The sequence below is a fragment of the Diorhabda sublineata genome, chromosome 9 (genome assembly GCF_026230105.1).
Source record: "Diorhabda sublineata isolate icDioSubl1.1 chromosome 9, icDioSubl1.1, whole genome shotgun sequence".
In the NCBI taxonomy this organism is placed as follows: Eukaryota; Metazoa; Arthropoda; class Insecta; order Coleoptera; family Chrysomelidae; genus Diorhabda; species Diorhabda sublineata.
Genome location: NC_079482.1, coordinates 25,711,468 through 25,733,389, shown reverse-complemented (window position 1 = coordinate 25,733,389; position 21,922 = coordinate 25,711,468). Strand labels below are relative to the sequence as shown.

The 21,922-nt window shown below is 32.6% G+C and overlaps 3 protein-coding genes across 5 annotated transcripts; 2 read left to right on the top strand and 1 right to left on the bottom strand.

Annotated features, from left to right (window-relative positions):
• Nucleotides 1-3,476: 3,476 nt before the first annotated feature.
• LOC130449083 (juvenile hormone acid O-methyltransferase-like) lies at nt 3,477-6,830 on the top strand. Its single transcript, XM_056786747.1, has 3 exons — nt 3,477-3,900; nt 5,131-5,405; nt 6,414-6,830. The coding sequence occupies exons 1-3, from the start codon at nt 3,536-3,538 to the stop codon at nt 6,602-6,604; spliced, it is 831 nt and encodes a 276-aa protein (XP_056642725.1). The 5' UTR covers nt 3,477-3,535; the 3' UTR covers nt 6,605-6,830.
• A 1,211-nt stretch (nt 6,831-8,041) lies between these two features.
• On the bottom strand, nt 8,042-12,111 carry LOC130449081 (uncharacterized). Its single transcript, XM_056786743.1, has 7 exons — nt 11,766-12,111; nt 11,200-11,408; nt 10,629-10,960; nt 10,309-10,551; nt 9,432-9,649; nt 8,940-9,213; nt 8,042-8,333 (listed from the first exon to the last, which is right to left on the bottom strand). The coding sequence occupies exons 1-7, from the start codon at nt 11,879-11,881 to the stop codon at nt 8,148-8,150; spliced, it is 1,578 nt and encodes a 525-aa protein (XP_056642721.1). The 5' UTR covers nt 11,882-12,111; the 3' UTR covers nt 8,042-8,147.
• A 489-nt stretch (nt 12,112-12,600) lies between these two features.
• Nucleotides 12,601-21,818, top strand: LOC130449082 (glucosamine-6-phosphate isomerase). Of its 3 annotated transcripts, none has more exons than XM_056786745.1 (5): nt 12,601-13,050; nt 13,116-13,400; nt 13,477-13,661; nt 14,497-14,670; nt 21,049-21,612. In XM_056786745.1, exons 1-5 carry the CDS (start codon nt 12,927-12,929, stop codon nt 21,115-21,117), a joined length of 837 nt encoding a protein of 278 aa, XP_056642723.1. In that variant the 5' UTR covers nt 12,601-12,926; the 3' UTR covers nt 21,118-21,612. The 3 variants fall into 3 exon arrangements, with proteins under 3 accessions (XP_056642723.1, XP_056642724.1, XP_056642722.1); XM_056786744.1 differs by lacking the exon at nt 21,049-21,612 and adding an exon at nt 21,649-21,815 and having other exon boundaries at nt 12,723-13,050; XM_056786746.1 differs by lacking the exons at nt 14,497-14,670; nt 21,049-21,612 and adding an exon at nt 21,649-21,818 and having other exon boundaries at nt 12,707-13,050.
• The last annotated feature ends 104 nt before the right edge of the window (nt 21,819-21,922 follow it).

Genomic DNA, 21,922 nt, shown 5'->3' with positions numbered 1-21,922 from the left:
CGTGCGTTCGTTCGTACTGTTTTTTTTATTATATAAGATATTTTCGTCCAAGAGGACTATTTAAAGAACTTTAGTTCGCTGGGACGTTTGCTTATGACATTCCTTCAGTCAGATACGTTCGTTTATGCTACTTTCCCGATCTAATTTAGTCAGACACGTTCGTTAGAGTTAGTTTTTGACATTTGTTGTCACGTGCGTTCGTTCGTACTGTTTTTTTTTATTATATAAGATATTTTCGTCCAAGAGGACTATTCAAAGAACTTTAGTTCGCTGGGACGTTTGCTTATGACATTCCTTCAGTCAGATACGTTCGTTTATGCTACTTTCCCGATCTAATTTAGTCAGACACGTTCGTTAGAGTTAGTTTTTGACATTTGTTGTCACGTGCGTTCGTTCGTACTGTTTTTTTTATTATATAAGATATTTTCGTCCAAGAGGACTATTCAAAGAACTTTAGTTCGCTGGGACGTTTGCTTATGACATTCCTTCAGTCAGATACGTTCGTTTATGCTACTTTCCCGATCTAATTTAGTCAGACACGTTCGTTAGAGTTAGTTTTTGACATTTGTTGTCACGTGCGTTCGTTCGTACTGTTTTTTTTTATTATATAAGATATTTTCGTCCAAGAGGACTATTTAAAGAACTTTAGTTCGCTGGGACGTTTGCTTATGACATTCCTTCAGTCAGATACGTTCGTTTATGCTACTTTCCCGATCTAATTTAGTCAGACACGTTCGTTAGAGTTAGTTTTTGACATTTGTTGTCACGTGCGTTCGTTCGTACTGTTTTTTTTTTATTATATAAGATATTTTCGTCCAAGAGGACTATTCAAAGAACTTTAGTTCGCTGGGACGTTTGCTTATGACATTCCTTCAGTCAGATACGTTCGTTTATGCTACTTTCCCGATCTAATTTAGTCAGACACGTTCGTTAGAGTTAGTTTTTGACATTTGTTGTCACGTGCGTTCGTTCGTACTGTTTTTTTTTATTATATAAGATATTTTCGTCCAAGAGGACTATTTAAAGAACTTTAGTTCGCTGGGACGTTTGCTTATGACATTCCTTCAGTCAGATACGTTCGTTTATGCTACTTTCCCGATCTAATTTAGTCAGACACGTTCGTTAGAGTTAGTTTTTGACATTTGTTGTCACGTGCGTTCGTTCGTACTGTTTTTTTTTATTATATAAGATATTTTCGTCCAAGAGGACTATTCAAAGAACTTTAGTTCGCTGGGACGTTTGCTTATGACATTCCTTCAGTCAGATACGTTCGTTTATGCTACTTTCCCGATCTAATTTAGTCAGACACGTTCGTTAGAGTTAGTTTTTGACATTTGTTGTCACGTGCGTTCGTTCGTACTGTTTTTTTTATTATATAAGATATTTTCGTCCAAGAGGACTATTCAAAGAACTTTAGTTCGCTGGGACGTTTGCTTATGACATTCCTTCAGTCAGATACGTTCGTTTATGCTACTTTCCCGATCTAATTTAGTCAGACACGTTCGTTAGAGTTAGTTTTTGACATTTGTTGTCACGTGCGTTCGTTCGTACTGTTTTTTTTTATTATATAAGATATTTTCGTCCAAGAGGACTATTTAAAGAACTTTAGTTCGCTGGGACGTTTGCTTATGACATTCCTTCAGTCAGATACGTTCGTTTATGCTACTTTCCCGATCTAATTTAGTCAGACACGTTCGTTAGAGTTAGTTTTTGACATTTGTTGTCACGTGCGTTCGTTCGTACTGTTTTTTTTTTATTATATAAGATATTTTCGTCCAAGAGGACTATTCAAAGAACTTTAGTTCGCTGGGACGTTTGCTTATGACATTCCTTCAGTCAGATACGTTCGTTTATGCTACTTTCCCGATCTAATTTAGTCAGACACGTTCGTTAGAGTTAGTTTTTGACATTTGTTGTCACGTGCGTTCGTTCGTACTGTTTTTTTTTATTATATAAGATATTTTCGTCCAAGAGGACTATTTAAAGAACTTTAGTTCGCTGGGACGTTTGCTTATGACATTCCTTCAGTCAGATACGTTCGTTTATGCTACTTTCCCGATCTAATTTAGTCAGACACGTTCGTTAGAGTTAGTTTTTGACATTTGTTGTCACGTGCGTTCGTTCGTACTGTTTTTTTTTATTATATAAGATATTTTCGTCCAAGAGGACTATTTAAAGAACTTTAGTTCGCTGGGACGTTTGCTTATGACATTCCTTCAGTCAGATACGTTCGTTTATGCTACTTTCCCGATCTAATTTAGTCAGACACGTTCGTTAGAGTTAGTTTTTGACATTTGTTGTCACGTGCGTTCGTTCGTACTGTTTTTTTTTATTATATAAGATATTTTCGTCCAAGAGGACTATTCAAAGAACTTTAGTTCGCTGGGACGTTTGCTTATGACATTCCTTCAGTCAGATACGTTCGTTTATGCTACTTTCCCGATCTAATTTAGTCAGACACGTTCGTTAGAGTTAGTTTTTGACATTTGTTGTCACGTGCGTTCGTTCGTACTGTTTTTTTTATTATATAAGATATTTTCGTCCAAGAGGACTATTTAAAGAACTTTAGTTCGCTGGGACGTTTGCTTATGACATTCCTTCAGTCAGATACGTTCGTTTATGCTACTTTCCCGATCTAATTTAGTCAGACACGTTCGTTAGAGTTAGTTTTTGACATTTGTTGTCACGTGCGTTCGTTCGTACTGTTTTTTTTTTATTATATAAGATATTTTCGTCCAAGAGGACTATTCAAAGAACTTTAGTTCGCTGGGACGTTTGCTTATGACATTCCTTCAGTCAGATACGTTCGTTTGTGCTACTTTCCTGATCTAATTTACTCAGACGCGTTCGTTAGAGTTGATTTTTGACATCTACTGTGTCCCGCGTCCGTTTATTTCTGACATAAGCGTTCGTTCGTGTCGATTTTCGAAAAAATATTGTTCAGATGTGTTCGTTATTAGGAAAAACGTTGAAACTAAGCGCCTAAGACCGAAAAAAGGCCGCATAAAAAAGCGAAAATTCCTCAATTACTTTTTCGACAGTTTCCGGGCGTATTATAAAAAGAAAACGCTCAGAAATCGCGAGCTATGCGCGTTGAGTATAAAGCAGAGTTTTTATCTTCTAGAAAGACGTCAGTTTCAACATATTCGCCGGATCTATAACCTTGCGATTTCTCTCTTTGTGTAAAGAATAGATTTTTGAATAGATCGAGGTCATTCAAATAGTTTACTCAGTCGAATGGATCAAAAAATAAATATTTTAGGAATTTCGATGAAAGTTTTTCGGTTGACACAACGTATATAAAAGTTTTCTATTGGCGCTGAAAGAATCAGTTCGTTTCGAATGGTAATAACAATGATCAAAAGATATTTAAACATTAGTGGGGATTACCGAAACGGCGTTTGAGGATCACTGTATCAACGAAAATCTCGTCCGCCCCTCTATATATACTATATGTTTATAAAAGCTTTACATAAAGTCGACGTCTTTAAATACACTTGCCATCTTGGTTACAACGTCGAAATTTTTTTCCAAAATGGACCGACCTCAGTTGTACGCCAAATTTCAAGACTTGCAAAAAACCGACAACGTCTTCGTTTTGGAAAAGTTTTTCGATATTTCCCGATGGAAAATCGAGGGGGAAAACGCTTTGGACATAGGTTGCGGGGACGGTAGATTTTTATTCGAACATTTGATACCGAAATTACCGAAACATTTCGGGAAAATCGTCGCCGGTGATTGTTCTCAAAATATGTTAGAGTTTGCGAAAAGTAGATATCGCACGCCGAAAGTCGATTTCGTCCAAATCGATATCGGCTCCGAAAATATTCCCGAAGAATTCGAAAATCAATTCCACCACATCTATTCTTTCTACACGTTGCATTGGGTGAAAAAACAAAGGTAAGTCGTTTCTTTAAATCCATATAATTCCATTATAAACATTTTTTTTTTTAAATCAAAATTTCGATTTTTATACACCAATACCACGTCGAAAGTGTTTTTGATACAAATCTGATAGATCCGTTTATAACGTCGATTTTGTTTTGAAAAATTAGGATACATCGAAGTAAATAGAGAAAAAAATCTCAAAACTATACAGTGGGAAACACCGAACAAAAATAAATCGAACAAAAAGTCGATTTGTATTTTTAAATCGATACCAAATTTTTGATTTTAAATACAATCACTTGTATACCATTCATTTTTTTAATTATTCGGTAAACTCCAGATATACAGGGCGATTCCACGTATGAAATTATTTAAAACAAAATTTCCCCGGCCGAAATATCTATTTTGGTGATGAATCACAGTTTTTTTTGTCGGTTTTTCAATTTAAATCGCGGACGTACTCAATAAATCGCGTGACTCACACACAGATGGAGCTGTCATTGTCAAATTTATATGACGTTTACGGAATACCAACTTTTGAAAGTGACAGCCATTTAAGTGAAACTAATTTTGTTAATTTCTCGACGAAAACAAAGAAATACTGTACAAGCTCAGCAATGGCTTCAAAAGTGTTAGTTATCCATCGATTTATTATTAATTTGCTGAATTTAAACGTGGTCGTACAGATACCGATGATTAGAAACGTTTTCGTCGTCGAATTGAGGTGGTTAAACGAAGAAGAAATTGCTGAAACAGAAGAAATTTTGACTTAACATCGCCGTCTGATTTAAACGGAACCAAAATAACAATCAAAATAATGGGAGAATCAGCTCCAAACAAGTCAAAGATCGTTCCATCTGCAAGCGTCGATTTTTTGGGATTCCCGTGAGATAATTTTCATCCACCGCGTTGAAAAAGGAAAAACTATCAACGACGAGTTGTATTGCAACGTTTCAGCGAGGAAATCAAGCAGAAACAACCGCATTTGACCAAAACTAAATTAAAGTTTGAATCGTTATCTAATGCACCATATTCGGCAGATTTAGTCCCCTGGGATTATTTTTTGTTCCCTGACTCAAAAAAACGACTCATCGCACGGAAATTTTCCGAAGAAAATACATTTTTTATGACTCCTTTGTTGAACCAGGTATTTCCGAGACAGCGTGTCCGAATCTTTCGTTATAGAATTGGTATTTTTCGAAAGTTTTTGCCGAATATATGAAAAGCACTTTCTTTTTTCAGGAGAGCCTTTCAAAATATCTTCAACATGTTGAAACCAGGAGGGGACATATTAATGTCGTTCATAGCAAAATCTAATTTATACGATATCTACGAAAACATGTCCAAACATAAAAAATGGCAACACTATTCAACGAAAGAATATATATCACCGTATCATACACTAAAAAACCCAGAGAAATATCTGAGGAATCTTTTAAGAAAAATCGGATTCGATATAAAAGTATGTAAAATGGTCCAGAGATCTTTTTTGTTTCCAAACTTGGAAGTTTTCAAAAGTAAGTCATTTAATAATTCAGTCAACAAAACAACAATAATCGAAAAATCCTCCAGAATAACTCTATTAATAATAATAATTTTATATTATTATTACACGTTTTAGTTTTATATCTAAATCAACGAAAATAAAAAACACTTGGCAACTATGTAACTCATTCTAATAATAATGCACACGAGAGTTTTTTTTTTAAGGTTAAGTTAGTATTGGCGGGAATTCGTTAATATTTTTATTCGACAATCACATTTATACATTAATTATCTATCTATCGAGTTTAATATAAATCACATTATGTTATTTTAAATGGGATCGTTTTATTTTAACAAAGATCAAAATATAATTTTCAATGATTCATCGTCATAATATATTGGTATTTTTTTGGGCAAATTGAAATCGTTTAAATTGGATTAACATATGCGCCCTATTAACATTCCATAGAATGCATTCACCTTTCTAATCATATCGGCCCCTAGTTTGAATTCGTAGAAAAAAATAATAACAAAATATTTATTGTGTCAACTTGTCACGTGTTAAAACAACCGCGAATCTAAACCACGAAAGGTGTTCCTTCCAAATAGATAAATCATAATGAATAAATAGACAAAATAAAATTACAATTATTTCATAATAAAACATAAATAATCCCTAAACTTATATTTTTAATCGTTTACTGTAAACAGTCATATTTCAATACAGTGATGCCAAGCTTCAAAGTTTTAATAGGAAAACTAACAGGTATTATTACAACATAAATTAATAATTATAGTTAATTCAACAATTTAAATCATCTTATAATTTTTGCAAATTGAGAGTGAATAATGTATAAATAATTAATACCGTTTTGATTGATTTGTTACAAAAGTTATCGCAAGCGCCATCTATGAGCCATTAGAAAAATCAAAGTATTCGATACATTCAATTACCTCACGTTTTACAATGTTACCGGGGGACATAAAAAATTTTTATATTTTAATATAAATATTGATGTCGTTTCGGTATTTGGTTTTAGATACAATCAGCGCTGTGAATCCTATTATACCGAAATTACCTCCAGATGACGTAGAAACTTATTTAGAAGACTTTATAACGGAAGTGGAGAATCTCAAATGTGTAACTATAAAAAATTTAAATAATAACGGAGAAAAAACGATTCGTGAATTCCACAAGATATTTATCGTAGTCGCTTCTAAACCTTTATAAGGAAATTATTACAATTAGAAATTTACCAAAGGAGGATGTACGAGGCTGTACTAAAAAAAATAAAGTGAATAGCACAAAAATCGTAGTTGGTGTCAGCAGACATTGATAGATGTCATTGATGATGCGTATGAATATTTGAACAACAAGTCATTTTTTATTAATGATTTATTATAATTGTAGAATGAAGTTTAGGAGTTTAATTTTTCAAATAAATCACCTAACCTAACCTGGCTTTTTTATTGGAGGGGAAATCTAACCTAATCGGTATAATTTTTATGTACGAGACGTGTTTTGAAGTACTAGTTATTCTCCGTATATTTTCTGCTCAAAATTGGAAAAATGTTAGCACGAATTTTTATTTCATGCTAATTCATAGAATAAAAACGAATATAAATTATTAATCATATCCGGTTTTCACCACTTCCATTTAAATAGGTAAAATAATATTTTGATATGGCAACGTCGCTTTAAGAACGATCCTTTTTTTTCATGAAATGCTTCAATTTATAGGAAGTGTTTTGTTTATGTTGCTAGGTTTTTTTTATGGGAAACCTAATATATAATGACCCAAAATTGCATAAAAATGTTTATCTTTAACTTCTAAGTTGTTATAAAAAATTTTCCGTAGCACAAAACTACTTTTATTGCACATTTCGAGCAAAACGATTATTTAAAAAAAATAGATTGACATTGACAAATTAATTCCCGATAGAGGTTTAATTAAAAGTTGTTGGTAATTTAAATAATCATAGAATGATAATTTTACCAATATAATATCGACAAATAATACTAATGTTACTCAGACACACATATAAAGTTATTATTGATAAAGATTTTAAGATTTTTGTAGTCATTGTAAGTATTTTCAATATTCGTACACTGATCATATCACCAACACACTTCCTTAGAAACATAGACAAACGTGTATTTAATAGAGGTTCATTAATTTCAACTTCATCAAAGTAACATAAGGGTAATTATACATATTTTTTTTACATAATATGGTAGTGGCGTTATATGAAAACGGATCTTTTGGATAGTTTCATTATTCGTGATCATATTACTAACATAATATTCATAGATAAATTTAAAACTGATAGAGGTTTATGATTTGAAAGCTGTAGGTGATTTAAATATTCGTAGACATTATTGGTAAGTTCCAATTAAAGCCCCCAACCTCCGTTACCGAAAAAAGACTTACAATTTGGTGTTTTTGTGAAAATAAATATGTTCCATAGTCTGCGTCTAATTTAATTTAACGTTCAGCGGAACGTACTTTATACCAAATTATTTAGGAACATAGACAAATTGTAATAATAGAGGTACAGGAATTTCGAGCTGTGTGTAAATCAAATACTCGTGGATTGAATGATATAATTCTATTAGATTCAAGCTAAAAGTAATATCAATATTCGTAGCTTTAATAAAACAACACAATATTCTTGATAAATTTTAATTCATATTAATTAATATACTTAAAAATAATTCATAAGCTGCTAAGCTGCGTAGTATTTTCGTTGAGAGCTGTAAGTCATTTAAAATATCAAATATAATCGTAACCGTAATCGTCATCGTAATCTTCGGGCGTACAAAAAAAGAATTCGATTAAATTCAGTATTGGACCCCTCGAAAATGGATTCAGATAACGTCCTCTCTTATCCCTCAAATAAGGGTATCTCTTGTAATTGAACATTTCGTTAGTTGTTAAATTCATACAAGCATGAAGTATCTAAAATAGGAAGATACAGTTTTGATAATACGAGGGATATTGAGAAAATTCGAGGACTAGGAATGAAAATAAGATACGAGGGGTAGGGATAAAAATAATACCAGGGTTGCCACTAAAATTTATAGGAAATTTTGGTTGGAACTAAGATCGGAATAATACGAGGGGTGTTAAGAAAATTTGTGGAATGAAATCCAGATAAGAGTATTACGAGGTGTGTTCATTAAATTTGAAGAAAATAATACGAGGGGAGTTTGTGAAATTTGGTTTTAATACTAGATATCAAATAATACGGGGGGTAAGGGTAAAATTTATAGAAAATATGGAATGAAACTTAGACGAGGGTAATACAGGGAGTGTTAATGAAAAATGTGAAAATCTTTAGAATGAAATCTAAATAATACGAGGGGTGTTGTCAAATTTATGCGAAAAGAAATATATATGGTAATATTGGTAAAGTTTATACGAAACGTGGAATGAGATCTAGATACGGATGATACGAGGGATGTCGATAAAATTCGTAGAAACTTCAATGGTATTTGTAAAATTGATAAAAAATGTGTAATGGGAAGTGGAAGAGGATAATACGAGGGATATAGGTGAACTTACCGATGTGCAAGTAAGTATCCATCCCAATCCCGAAAAAATGAAGGCCTCTAACAATCCGAGTATATACAAAATTCCAAAACCCTCTAACGCTATACAGTACATCGCAAAATAAATAGTAAAAGAACAATTTACCGCTATACTCATTACGAACAAAAAAAACCATGTCCGGTTTCTTAGACCAACGCAATTATATATAAAAGGACAGTGATGATCGAAATATGACACGCATCTATTACATATTCTACAATGTTTCGCTCGTAAAGGCCTAAGGCACCTGAAACAAAGTCCCATTTAACTATTCAAATCAACCAAAAACCGAAACGTCGTCCGCCCTCTGTTGATAATAACCTAATTTACTAATTTGTTAGGTTAGAAACTTTTCTGATGACACTCGTTTTTTGACATTACATAAATAAAATTAATAATCGGTTTCCTTTAATTTGTTTGTTTTCTTATTTGTATAATCGAATGAAATTTGCGAAATAATCGTACCTGCAAGTATGACACAATCGATTCAAAATCGAATGTCTCTTTTTCCATTTATCGAACATCGGTATTTGTTTAATAGATCTATGGTACGACTCCGAATTCATCGGTATGTAACCGGGATTCTTTCTGTTAGCTACCATCCAACATATCCACATTACAACGTTCCAATATATGAAACAATAATGGGAACCACGTAATATATTCCAAGTTATCGGTATACACTGAAAATATCATATAAAATTTATAATTTAGGAAGATTTTATTGTATGGTCTTGAAGAACGCGAATCGAAGTAAAAATTTGTAATAGTGGCAACACCGCGTAGATCGAATAGAGACTAGAATTCCATGCGCTAACAATAAGACAGTTGCCGCTTAATCGCCATTAAAGAATCGGTCATTTTTTTAACAATTTTCGGTAATCAATCAATTTATGAGTATTAAAACAAAACTATTTTCGATTATTTTTCTTTGTGAATTTGTGTAATAGTGTAAAGTTTCTAATGAAAGTGTACTAGTGAACCGTGTTCTTCGTTAAAGAGTTGAAGAAATACTTATAATAGGTTTTGCTTGTGATTAGTTTACATCATATTTATGCAAATAAACGAGGGAAAGAATGAAATGAAGAAAATATAATTATTTAAGGTAAGTTTACATTTTTTTACTGTTAAAAATCGCGTTCTGAGTGAATAACAGATTGAAAAACCAAAGGTAGTTGTAAGGAATTAATAGTGACGAATACTGGGTGATATCGATGGAAATTCTAACCTTAATTCATCGTTCTTTAAGATAAATTTTATTATTAGAGACACTACTCTAATTATAAAGAAAAAAAAAATATAAAAATCTATCTACTCGATATTAAAAAAAAAGTTTTATTACCCTAATTACATACATGGGATATCCCCATAACAAAACCGAGCTCATGAAAAATATAAGGGGAGCTTTGGAGTTTCCCGCTTTGCCGAAAAGGAGACCCCACACTTCGTTTAATGGGGGAAACCAGCTCGAGCGACGTTTTTTCTCAGCACGAAGTAATTCTACTATATCGTTGTGTCTATGACTTTGAGCAAGCATTAAAGGCGTTTTGTCGTTTTTATCCAATGGTTCCAAATTAATATTACTCTAAAAAACCAAACTACTTTGTAATAAATGAAAAATTTACGAAAAAAATCGATCGGAAACTTGAAAAAAAAACTCACTTTTTCGCATAGGAGTTTTACGCAAATCAAATTTCCAGACAAACAGGCTAAATGCAAAGGCGTCGAACCGAAATGATCGGGTTTTTGTAAATTACTTCCCGAATACATTAACAGACGTATCAAATCGGCGTGCCCCTTATAAGCTGCCCAATGAAGGGCGGTATCACCATTGATATCCATCAGATCGTTCGAAGCTCCCATTCCCAATAAGAAAGCCGCCGTTGCCGTTCTACCAAACATGCAAGCCGTCATCAACGGCGTTAAACCTTTGAAATCGGCAGCGTTCACAGCCACGCCGGCTTGTAAAAGAACTTGAACCAGTGCGGCGTGGCCTACAAATCAATATTAAGTTGATTAATGAATTTTTGGAACTGAATACACTGTTTACACCACGGGCGTAGCCAGAATTTTTGGGGGGGGGGGGGAGTGCGTCCACGTTCAGTATTAGTTAAGGGCTCAATACTTTACAATTGAAAAAAATGCACAATCATTTACCAATTGAAATCAAATCTATAACATATTTTCCCTCATTTCTAAAGTTTTTTTTCTTATTTATTAACTGATTACTGACCTTTCCGGCAAGCCCAATGAATAGGTCTCGGTCCTTGCGTGCCGAGACAAGGTAAATCTATGGGAGCACCTTTATCCACGATGTAACGCATAATTTCGACGTTTCCATCGAGAGCCGCCCAATGAGCGGGTGTATATCCCCACTCGTCTCTAGCCCGAAGAACTTCGCATCCCGATTTTTCTACGTATTCAGCGATTTCTGAAAGTTCTCTGTAAATAATTCTCAATAAACTTCGATATACTCGATATTTTAATGTTATTTTAACTATAAAACAGAAATAAATGTCATATGGAAATTTTTGAAGCGCCCCCTGTATATCATGTTAAACATATCGTCGCCCGTATTTAATACTACGAAAAATAAATCGTAAATTCTATTTGATCGTATTTTTTTGAACACCCTCGTATCAACTAATGTCATAATTAAATTTGACAACTGAACTTCTTCTACTTTTATTTCGGATTTTTAGGGACCGCAGCTTTTCAATACATTCCGAAAAATTATTACAACTAATAGCATTCAAATAAGTTATTTTTATTTATTCTTGCGCGTTTATTGATACTCACCCGGATTTGACGAGATCAAATATACTCTTGGAAGAATATTCGTTGAGGTTTGTTTCTGATCCGTCTTTTTCGTGGTTGGCCGTAACCGTAGTGGGGTGATCGGTATCGGCCACCATATTGCAGGAGGCCGTTTGCGGAAGGGCCCATACACTACGGGCTATGCCCGGACTAGGAAACACCTTGCACAGCGTACTGACGTCCGTTAAAATAACACCCCTCGTAAGTTTTTCCTATACGGAAGTCGATTGATTACTTTGCGGATATTGTTACTTTTTCACTTTACTACATTTCAAATTTAGATTATAATAAACATCTAGGAAGAAAATATCGATTTTCTTGAACTTGCGCAGATATATTTATGTTGGTACGCGTGTAACATTAAACAGAACCGGATTTATTTAGATGTATGATGAGAGAAATAAATATTTTATTTCGAAAGTATGGCATAAAATAATCATAGATATGAAAATCGCCGAGTTATGATTTTAGTTGAAAACATAAACGTTGAAAACAAATATGGCGTCGATATATGACGTCAACGCTCTGACCAATATGGAAGACATTTCATTAAATAATTATCATTAGTGGTTATTTCGGGATATAATTAAAAAAATATTTTCTCTTCAATTAACATAATGTGAAACTATAAAATATATTTAAAATAAATTTTACGTTTATCGTTTTACTTGATATATATATATATATATATATATATATATATATATATATATATATATATATATATATATTCGGTAGTACTAGTGCCATCTATTAGCGATGTTTTGAACATCGAGCGAGTTATACTAAAATAAATTATAACTATTTAATTTTCATTATTCGATGTAGATAATTCTTTTCAACCAATAGAATATTTTAAAAAAAGTGTTTTTGTATATTATTAGATTGATATAATTAGGTTTAGAATGCAAAATTTTTATGTTAAATTAAACTGTTGGCGATAGTGATAAAATAATTAGGTTAAGTTTATACTGTTATGTCATTGAGGTGCTTTATTTTTATATATATATTTGTTATTTTATGATTTATTAAATAGATCTAATGATTGATATACAAATTATTACGGAAAGAATCTGTTGAAAATTTTATTTATCCCATAAACGAGAAATAAGTGCATTTAAAGTATAAATACGTTTGAACAAAATGCGATTGATTATTTTGGATTCAGCTGATAAAGTAAGCGAATGGGCGGCAACGTATGTAATGAAAAGGATAAATGATTTCGCCCCATCTCCGGATAAATATTTCGTTCTTGGATTGCCAACGGGTAAACCAATTTTTAAACAATTGTTATTACTTCGTTCATTATTGGAAACATACAACTTTTTTCAGGGGGCACTCCGTTAGGCATGTATAAAAAATTGATAGAATTTCATAGAGCTGGAAAGATATCTTTTAGGTACGTTAAGACTTTCAATATGGACGAATATGTAGATCTACCTAAAGATCATCCTGAAAGCTACCACTATTATATGTGGAACAATTTTTTCAAACATATAGATATTAATCCAAAAAATGTTCATATATTAGATGGAAATGCACCAAATTTATTCGCCGAATGTTCGTATTACGAACAAGAAATAGTCGAAGCAGGAGGAGTTGAATTATTTATCGGAGGTTTGTATCAATATTTTTCAAAAATTCTCATTATACGATCCAAATTTTTTTTTATTCACATAGCGCTTTTTCGAAGGTATTGGACCAGATGGACACATAGCGTTCAACGAACCAGGCTCTTCATTAGTTTCTAGAACCAGGGTAAAAACCTTAGCCAGAGATACTTTAGTTGCAAACGCACGTTTCTTCGATAACAATGTAGAGAAAGTGCCCAAACAAGCACTTACTGTTGGCGTGGGAACAGTAATGGATGCTAGAGAGGTACAAAAGTGTTTCAGTTATTAAATTTGGATTCTTGAAAGTGATTAGCAGCAAAATAAAATTGAGTTTTGAAAGTGAAGTGGATTGTTAAGATGGTTTCGAAGTAAAAAAAACTAAAGAGAAGAAAAAATTCAATCATATATCTTATGGAGTTTGAACATTAAGATTAAGTGGGAATAAACACAACATCAGTTATGTTAATCCAGTAGGAAGTGGACAAAACAATCAGTTAAAAGAACAAGTTGACGAGGAGTAGTTCAAATGTCACACGTACATATAAACAATCAGTTAAAAGAACAAGTTGACTAGGAGTAGTTCAAATGTCACATGTACATAACCAATTATTAGCTTAAAACAACTGGTAAAAGAAATAAGAAAATACAAGATAGACATAAACTCCACTAAATCAAATTTAGTTTTGAAACCAAGTGAAATGGATTGTTGAAAATTGGTTTCGAAGTAAAAAAAACTGAAGAAAAGATTATTGAGATTAAACAAAACATCATTCATGTTAGTCTAGTAGAAATTGGACAAAACAATCAGTTGAACAGAACAAGTCGACGAGAAGTAGTTCAAATGTCACATGTACATATTCAACAGTTAGCATAAAACAACTGGTAAAAAAAAATAAGAAAATTCAAGTTGTACATAGTGATAAACTCATAATTAGTGAAAAATAGTGAACCTAAACAAATTTTTAATCATTTATTATATTGTCACATGATTGTGTGAGTGCCAAGGATTTAGTCTGTAAATTACATGCAGAAGAAATTACTACCACCAGTTTATAAATTCAGTTTCTACGAAACAAACTATTTTTTTCCCATTTTTTAAGGTAATGATACTTATTACTGGCACCCAAAAGGCTTTCGCTTTGTATAAAGCCGTAGAAGAAGGCGTTAATCACATGTGGACGGTATCGGCTTTCCAACAACATCCTAATACTTTAATGATATGCGACGAGGATGCCACTTTGGAATTACGAGTAAAGACTGTTAAATATTTTAAAGTAAGTTGTTTGTTTCCATCGTTTTTCCAACAGATATTTTTGATTATTTGAAAAATTTTTATATTAAATACACTTTTGTGACTTAATAGGTATGTATATAGGATTTAAATTTTTTACAGATAATTTTGTGTGTTACAAACTCGATATAATTACTTATTATTAACCTAATTATTTTACAGGTTTCATATACTGGAAATTCTGTCAATGAAATTAAAAATATTATCGATAAAAGTGAAAGAGAAAAAATAAAACAATTCGAGACTGTTTCCGGTGCAAAAAAACGAACGCAGCCTATAGAAGATTCCGATTCAGAATATGTTGAAAAAATAATTGAACCCGATACAGAATCAACTGATTTGATATTGAGAGCTGCTGTAGAACCAATCAAAAGAAAATTGGAATCTGTTATACAACCCAAACTACAAGATTCATTTGAGGCTGTAGCTGTCACAGAAGATATCGATGCAAAAGAATCGAAAGTCACTGAAGGGTCAAGTTATACAATATTAAAAAAACACAAATTAGAAGATGAGTCAGAAATAACGACTTTTATGTTAAAATCTACACAAGAACCCAAATTAGAAGATTCTCTCATGCCCCTTACAATCTCATATGATACAAGAATAAAATTTGATCCAGAATCAAAACTAGAAGAAATACCGACCGTTGCTGTGGTTCAAGAACCCAAATTAGAAGATTCAGTTATACTCGGAACAATTTCATTTGATACAAGGATAGAATTTGATTTGGAACCGAAATTAGAGGAAGTTGGATCAAAATTAACGACTGTTGCCGCGGTGGTACCCAGAAATATGTTAGAATCTGTTAAAGAACCCACATTAAAAGATTCGAATGAACCTCAAGCAATTCCAGCTGATACGAAGACGAAATTTGTTGCAGAACCAAAATTAGGAGAAGTTGAACCAGAATCAACGGCGAGTGTTGCTGAACCTATTAATACAACGTTAAAATCTGCACATGAACCCAAATTAGAAGATTCAGTAATACCTGGAACAACTCCAATTGATACAAGGATGGAATTTTATTCAGAACCCAAACTAAAAGATGTTGGGTCAAATATAATGACTGTTGCCGTGGTACCCGATAATACAATGTTGAAATCTGTTCAAGAACCCAAATTAGAAGATTCAATTAAGTCTCGGATAACACCCATTGATACAGGGATTAAATTAGAAGAAATTGGGTCAAAAATATCGACTGATGTTATGGTACCCGGTAATAAAATTTTAAAAGCTGATGAAGAACCCAAATTAAAAGATTTGAATCTACCTCAAGCAGTACCAACTGATACCAGTAAGAAATTTGTTTCACAAACAAAATCACGAGAAGATAGGCCAAAAATATTGGCCATTGCTGCAGAACCAACTGATACGACGATGAAAGCAGCTGAAGAACCCAATTTAGAAGATTCGAATGAACCTCGATCAGCACCATTTGGTACAATACCTAAATTAGGAGAACTTAAGCATAAAGTATTGGATGTAGCTGCAGTACCAACTGATACAATGTTAAAGACTGTACAGGAACCCAAATTAGAAGATTCAAATGAACCTCGAGCAGCACAATTTGGTACAAAAATGAAATTTGGAGGAGTGGAACCAAAATTAACGGAAATCGCTGCAGAACCAACTGGTACAATGTTAAAGAGTGTACAGGAACCCAAATTAGAAGATTCAAATGAACCTCGAGCGGCACAATTTGGTACAAAGATGAAATTTGGAGGAGTGGAATCAAAATTAACGGCAATCGCTGCAGAACCAACTGGTACAATGTTAAAGAGTGTACAGGAACCCAAATTAGAAGATTCAAATGAACCTCAAGCGGCACAATTTGGTGCAAAAATGAAATTTGGAGGAGTGGAACCAAAATTAACGGCAATCGCTGCAGAACCAACTGGTACAATGTTAAAGAGTGTACAGGAACCCAAATTAGAAGATTGGGATGAACCTCAAACGGCACAATTTGGTACAAAGATGAAATTTGGAGGAGTGGAACCAAAATTAACGGCAATCGCTGCAGAACCAGCTGGTACAATGTTAAAGACTGTACAGGAACCCAAATTAGAAGATTCAAATGAACCTCAAGCGGCACAATTTGGTGCAAAAATGAAATTTGGAGGAGTGGAACCAAAATTAACGGCAATCGCTGCAGAACCAACTGGTACAATGTTAAAGAGTGTACAGGAACCCAAATTAGAAGATTCAAATGAACCTCGAGCGGCACAATTTGGTGCAAAAATGAAATTTGGAGGAGTGGAACCAAAATTAACGGCAATCGCTGCAGAACCAACTGGTACAATGTTAAAGAGTGTACAGGAACCCAAATTAGAAGATTGGGATGAACCTCAAACGGCACAATTTGGTACAAAGATGAAATTTGGAGGAGTGGAACCAAAATTAACGGCAATTGCTGCAGAACCAACTGGTACAATGTTAAAGAGTGTACAGGAACCCAAATTAGAAGATTGGGATGAACCTCAAACGGCACAATTTGGTACAAAGATAAAATTTGGAGGAGTGGAACCAAAATTAACGGCAATCGCTGCAGAACCAACTGGTACAATGTTAAAGAGTGTACAGGAACCCAAATTAGAAGATTGGGATGAACCTCAAACGGCACAATTTGGTACAAAGATGAAATTTGGAGGAGTGGAACCAAAATTAACGGCAATTGCTGCAGAACCAACTGGTACAATGTTAAAGAGTGTACAGGAACCCAAATTAGAAGATTGGGATGAACCTCAAACGGCACAATTTGGTACAAAGATAAAATTTGGAGGAGTGGAACCAAAATTAACGGCAATCGCTGCAGAACCAACTGGTACAATGTTAAAGAGTGTACAGGAACCCAAATTAGAAGATTGGGATGAACCTCAAACGGCACAATTTGGTACAAAGATAAAATTTGGAGGAGTGGAACCAAAATTAACGGCAATCGCTGCAGAACCAACTGGTACAATGTTAAAGACTGTACAGGAACCCAAATTAGAAGATTCAAATGAACCTCGACCAGCACCATTTGGTACAAAAATGAAATTTGGAGGATTGGAACCAAAATTAACGGCGATTGCTGCAGTACCAACTGGTACAATGTTAAGGAGTGTACAGGAACCCAAATTAGAAGATTCAAATGAACCTCGAGCGGCACAATTTGGTACAAAGATGAAATTTGGAGGATTGGAACCAAAATTAACGGCGATTGCTGCAGTACCAACTGGTACAATGTTAAAGAGTGTACAGGAACCCAAATTAGAAGAATCATTCGAGCCTAAAACATTTGCTTCTATTTCAGAACCTTCTATAGCGCTGTCGAGTTTCGTTAAAGAATCCAAAACAAGTTCTATTGTCGGGGAACCAACTGCAACAGCATTGAGATGTAGAGAAGCAAAAGCAGACGAAAAATTCGAATCTAATGACAAATCAACCGAATATATCGAAAAAATCAAAAGTAGCAAATCGGTGACTTTCAAAGAACCCGAAACAGAAAAAATTTTATTTTCCGATAAAAACGTGGAAATAAAGCGAATTTCCGATAAAACGACGCAACATACGGAAAACGTCGTATCCGCCACACAAACGCAACCGAAAAAAACGCATAAAGAAGAATCGGAATCATTAGAAAAGACAATAGACAATAGACAAATCGATAGAGAGGAACCAGTTCTCGCTGAAAAACATCTAGAGGCAATTAAATCCAGTAGGAGTATTCAAGTACCGCACGACAAACCTCCGGAATCGATCAAAACTAACAGATCGGTCCAAGTATCTGACGAACCGGAAGCGAAACATTTCGAACCGATTGTATCGAGTAGAAGCGTCCAAGTATCCGGTTCCATACAAATCGGATTCGAAGACGAAACGGTTTCTAGTAGATCGAATATCGATAAACGATTAGAAACTAATCGATCGACTGAAACGTGTCGATTTATGAAAAAAATTAGTACGGCGGTACCGAGTTTTAGTGTCGATTCGTCGATTATTAAATCCGGAGGATGTTCCGGTAAAATAACCGCCGCCAGGAATCAGTCTCAATGTTCTATTAAGTTGAAGTGTATCGAATCGTTCGCCGCCGTTCAACGGTCTAATAAAAATCGAGACGGAAAATCGAAAAGTGAATCGGCGGAAAAATAATTTTTTTTTATATATATATATATATATATAAATATGTACCTCTATGACGTTTAAATTTATTTGTTTCGGTATAAAATATTTTTTAAATCTAACAAATTAAAAATGAAATTAACCAGCTGCGGTATCGGTGTATAAAAACAATTTCGTGAAAAAATTTTCCTCCTTTTTACCCCGACCCTGCAAAGGGGCAACTCCTGTATAAGGACCTATTCTAATTAGTCTTCCTTCTATAAAAAAAAATCGTGCAACGAATCTCTCCCATTTTTTTTTGAGTGTCTAGTTTTTATTTTTAATTAAAAAATTTTCTAAACAACCCTCGTATAAATTGAATGAAATTGTGTACTTATTAATTGGTTGGAAATGTAATGAAAAATGTGGAGATTTGACATTTTTGTACTGATTGAATGCAAGGTGTATGATACGGAGGTATTTCGAAAAGTAGTACTAAATCTGTTTTTTTGGTTTTGATGTCTTTTTTTGTCACTGTGACATTAAAAAAATATGAGAAACTTGCTAAAAATACATTTTTAAATGTAATTGATTATGTAACAAGAAGTTTGAATCGTTTTATTTATTAAATATACGAGGATACGTCGAAAAGTAGTAATAAATTTATTTGACGGTTAAAATATACTTTACTTGTCATTTTGACATTAAATTAATATGGGAAACTTGGTAAAAATACATTTTTAAATGTAATTTATTATGTAACAAGAAGTTTGAACCGTTTTTTTTATTTAATATACGAGGTTACGTCGAAAAGTAGTAATAAATTTATTTGACGGTTAAAATATACTTTACTTGTCATTTTGACATTAAATTAATATGGGAAACTTGCTAAAAATACATTTTTAAATGTAATTGATTATGTAACAAGAAGTTTGAACCGTTTTATTTATTAAATATACGAGGATACTTCGAAAAGTAGTAATAAATTTATTTGACGGTTAAAATATACTTTACTTGTCATTTTGACATTAAATTAATATGGGAAACTTGGTAAAAATACATTTTTAAATGTAATTTATTATGTAACAAGAAGTTTGAACCGTTTTTTTTATTTAATATACGAGGATACGTCGAAAAGTAGTAATAAATTTATTTGACGGTTAAAATATACTTTACTTGTCATTTTGACATTAAATTAATATGGGAAACTTGGTAAAAATACATTTTTAAATGTAATTGATTATGTAACAAGAAGTTTGAACCGTTTTTTTTATTTAATATACGAGGTTACGTCGAAAAGTAGTAATAAATTTATTTGACGGTTAAAATATACTTTACTTGTCATTTTGACATTAAATTAATATGGGAAACTTGGTAAAAATACATTTTTAAATGTAATTTATTATGTAACAAGAAGTTTGAACCGTTTTATTAATTAAATATACGAGGATACTTCGAAAAGTAGTAATAAATTTATTTGACGGTTAAAATATACTTTACTTATTATTTTGACATTAAATGATTATGCCAAAATTGCGATTTCAAGTGCATTTATTGTATAATAAGAAATTTGAACCGTTTTTCTTATTGAATATACGAGGATACTTCGAAAAGTAGTAATAAATTTATTTGAAGGTTAAAATATACTTTAATTGTCATTTTGACATCAAATGAATATGAAAAAATTGCTAAAAATGCTTTTTCAATAACATTAAATTAATGCAAATGGAATTATACTATTTTTTTTTGTTATTTTATATACAAAGGCACTTCTAAAAGTAGTCATGACTAATAAATAATCTTTGGTCATTAAAAATTATCTAATTTCACGTAAATACATAGTTACGACGTTAAAATTCAATAGAAATAACAAGTAAGTACAGTTTAGATGTATACAGATTGTCTCAATAATAGTAGTAACATTTATTTTGTTATTTGTTCATATTTTCGCACACACCCTATATAGAAAACATCTGTTTTTACACTAATTGTATACTTTTTTACGTTACATAATTGTTTTTATATTTTTTTTTCCCTAAATTCCCAACGTCTCCAAATATTTTTCCATTTTCTTTTACCAATGTTCCCTTTTACCACCCGTATAGTTTTATTTGATGAATATCGTATTTTTATATTAAATTTTCATTAAAAATCTTCCCCTAAACGTTTCATATATATTTTTTTTCGCCTTTTTTATTGTGACTAACAATTTTATTTTCGTTTTTTTTTTTTATAACAAATTATATTTCACCTTGTATTGATTATATTTATCTTACAGGCACTAAGTGACCATCACACCAACCAAATGTTGGCTTCTGAAACTGAACAATTCCAGACATACCATTAAACTACATACCGAATGCTTTTATTCACTAAAATATTCAGTTTAATGTATCAAGGTTACGGGTGGGTTAGATAAGACAATAAATACATATATTCATATAAAAACGTTGTTTATTTATTATAATTTAACATTTACGTACCCCAATCCTCCCTGCTACCCGCCATATTACCCCTTCTTAGCGGCGTTTTCCTCAATAGTACTTTCTATTTGCCCCTCGTATTTTAATTAAATTTTATTATATATTTATCCGTCGTGTCTTGATGGGACATTCTGTATTGCGTTTCATATTAAATAAATAAAAAAAAACTCGAATTTGAGGTGGTTCTAAATCAAATTAAACCCTTATTTAAAAATTTATTCACTTAATGTCTATAATATTTATTTAAATAACACAAAAATGTAATTTATTCAATTAATGAAACCATTTACTAATTTAAATTATACGGGGGCTTAACTAATCGATGAAAGACATTTTAGTCACTGACTTTTTGATGGGGTGTTGAATATAATCGAAGCAAATTATTTTTTTTTCAGGATTTAAGCGACCACCACGCCGCGTTACTGCAATCAACAGGCGATGGTAAAGAAAGGGAGCGTTTCAAAAAAGTTTCTTGAAAATATACATATTCCGTTATTTCGCTTTACCTGTGCCCGAAAAATTAGCTCGAATAAAGGAATAAATTAAATAAAACTTTAAATAACAATTTGTTTCATTTATAATCCAGTTCACGACACGAGTTTGTATAAAATACCAGAGATCCTCATCATACGTCCTCGGGTGTAGTACTTTGGAGTTCCAAAGGTTTGG

What these genes read in the sequence shown, in the direction of transcription:
- LOC130449083 (XM_056786747.1), top strand. Translation starts at nt 3,536, where the DNA reads ATGGACCGACCTCAGTTGTACGCCAAATTTCAAGACTTGCAAAAAACC. An exon ending in CATTGGGTGAAAAAACAAAG is followed by an intron (nt 3,901 to 5,130) that starts GTAAGTCGTTTC and finishes TTCTTTTTTCAG; the next exon opens with GAGAGCCTTTCAAAATATCT. An exon ending in AAACTTGGAAGTTTTCAAAA is followed by an intron (nt 5,406 to 6,413) that starts GTAAGTCATTTA and finishes ATTTGGTTTTAG; the next exon opens with ATACAATCAGCGCTGTGAAT.
- LOC130449081 (XM_056786743.1), bottom strand. Translation starts at nt 11,881, where the DNA reads ATGGTGGCCGATACCGATCACCCCACTACGGTTACGGCCAACCACGAA. An exon ending in TAAAACTCCTATGCGAAAAA is followed by an intron (nt 10,552 to 10,628) that starts GTGAGTTTTTTT and finishes TTGGTTTTTTAG; the next exon opens with AGTAATATTAATTTGGAACC. An exon ending in ATCCCATGTATGTAATTAGG is followed by an intron (nt 9,650 to 10,308) that starts GTAATAAAACTT and finishes TGATATTTTCAG; the next exon opens with TGTATACCGATAACTTGGAA.
- LOC130449082 (XM_056786744.1), top strand. Translation starts at nt 12,927, where the DNA reads ATGCGATTGATTATTTTGGATTCAGCTGATAAAGTAAGCGAATGGGCG. An exon ending in AGTTGAATTATTTATCGGAG is followed by an intron (nt 13,401 to 13,476) that starts GTTTGTATCAAT and finishes GCTTTTTCGAAG; the next exon opens with GTATTGGACCAGATGGACAC. An exon ending in CAGTAATGGATGCTAGAGAG is followed by an intron (nt 13,662 to 14,496) that starts GTACAAAAGTGT and finishes CCATTTTTTAAG; the next exon opens with GTAATGATACTTATTACTGG.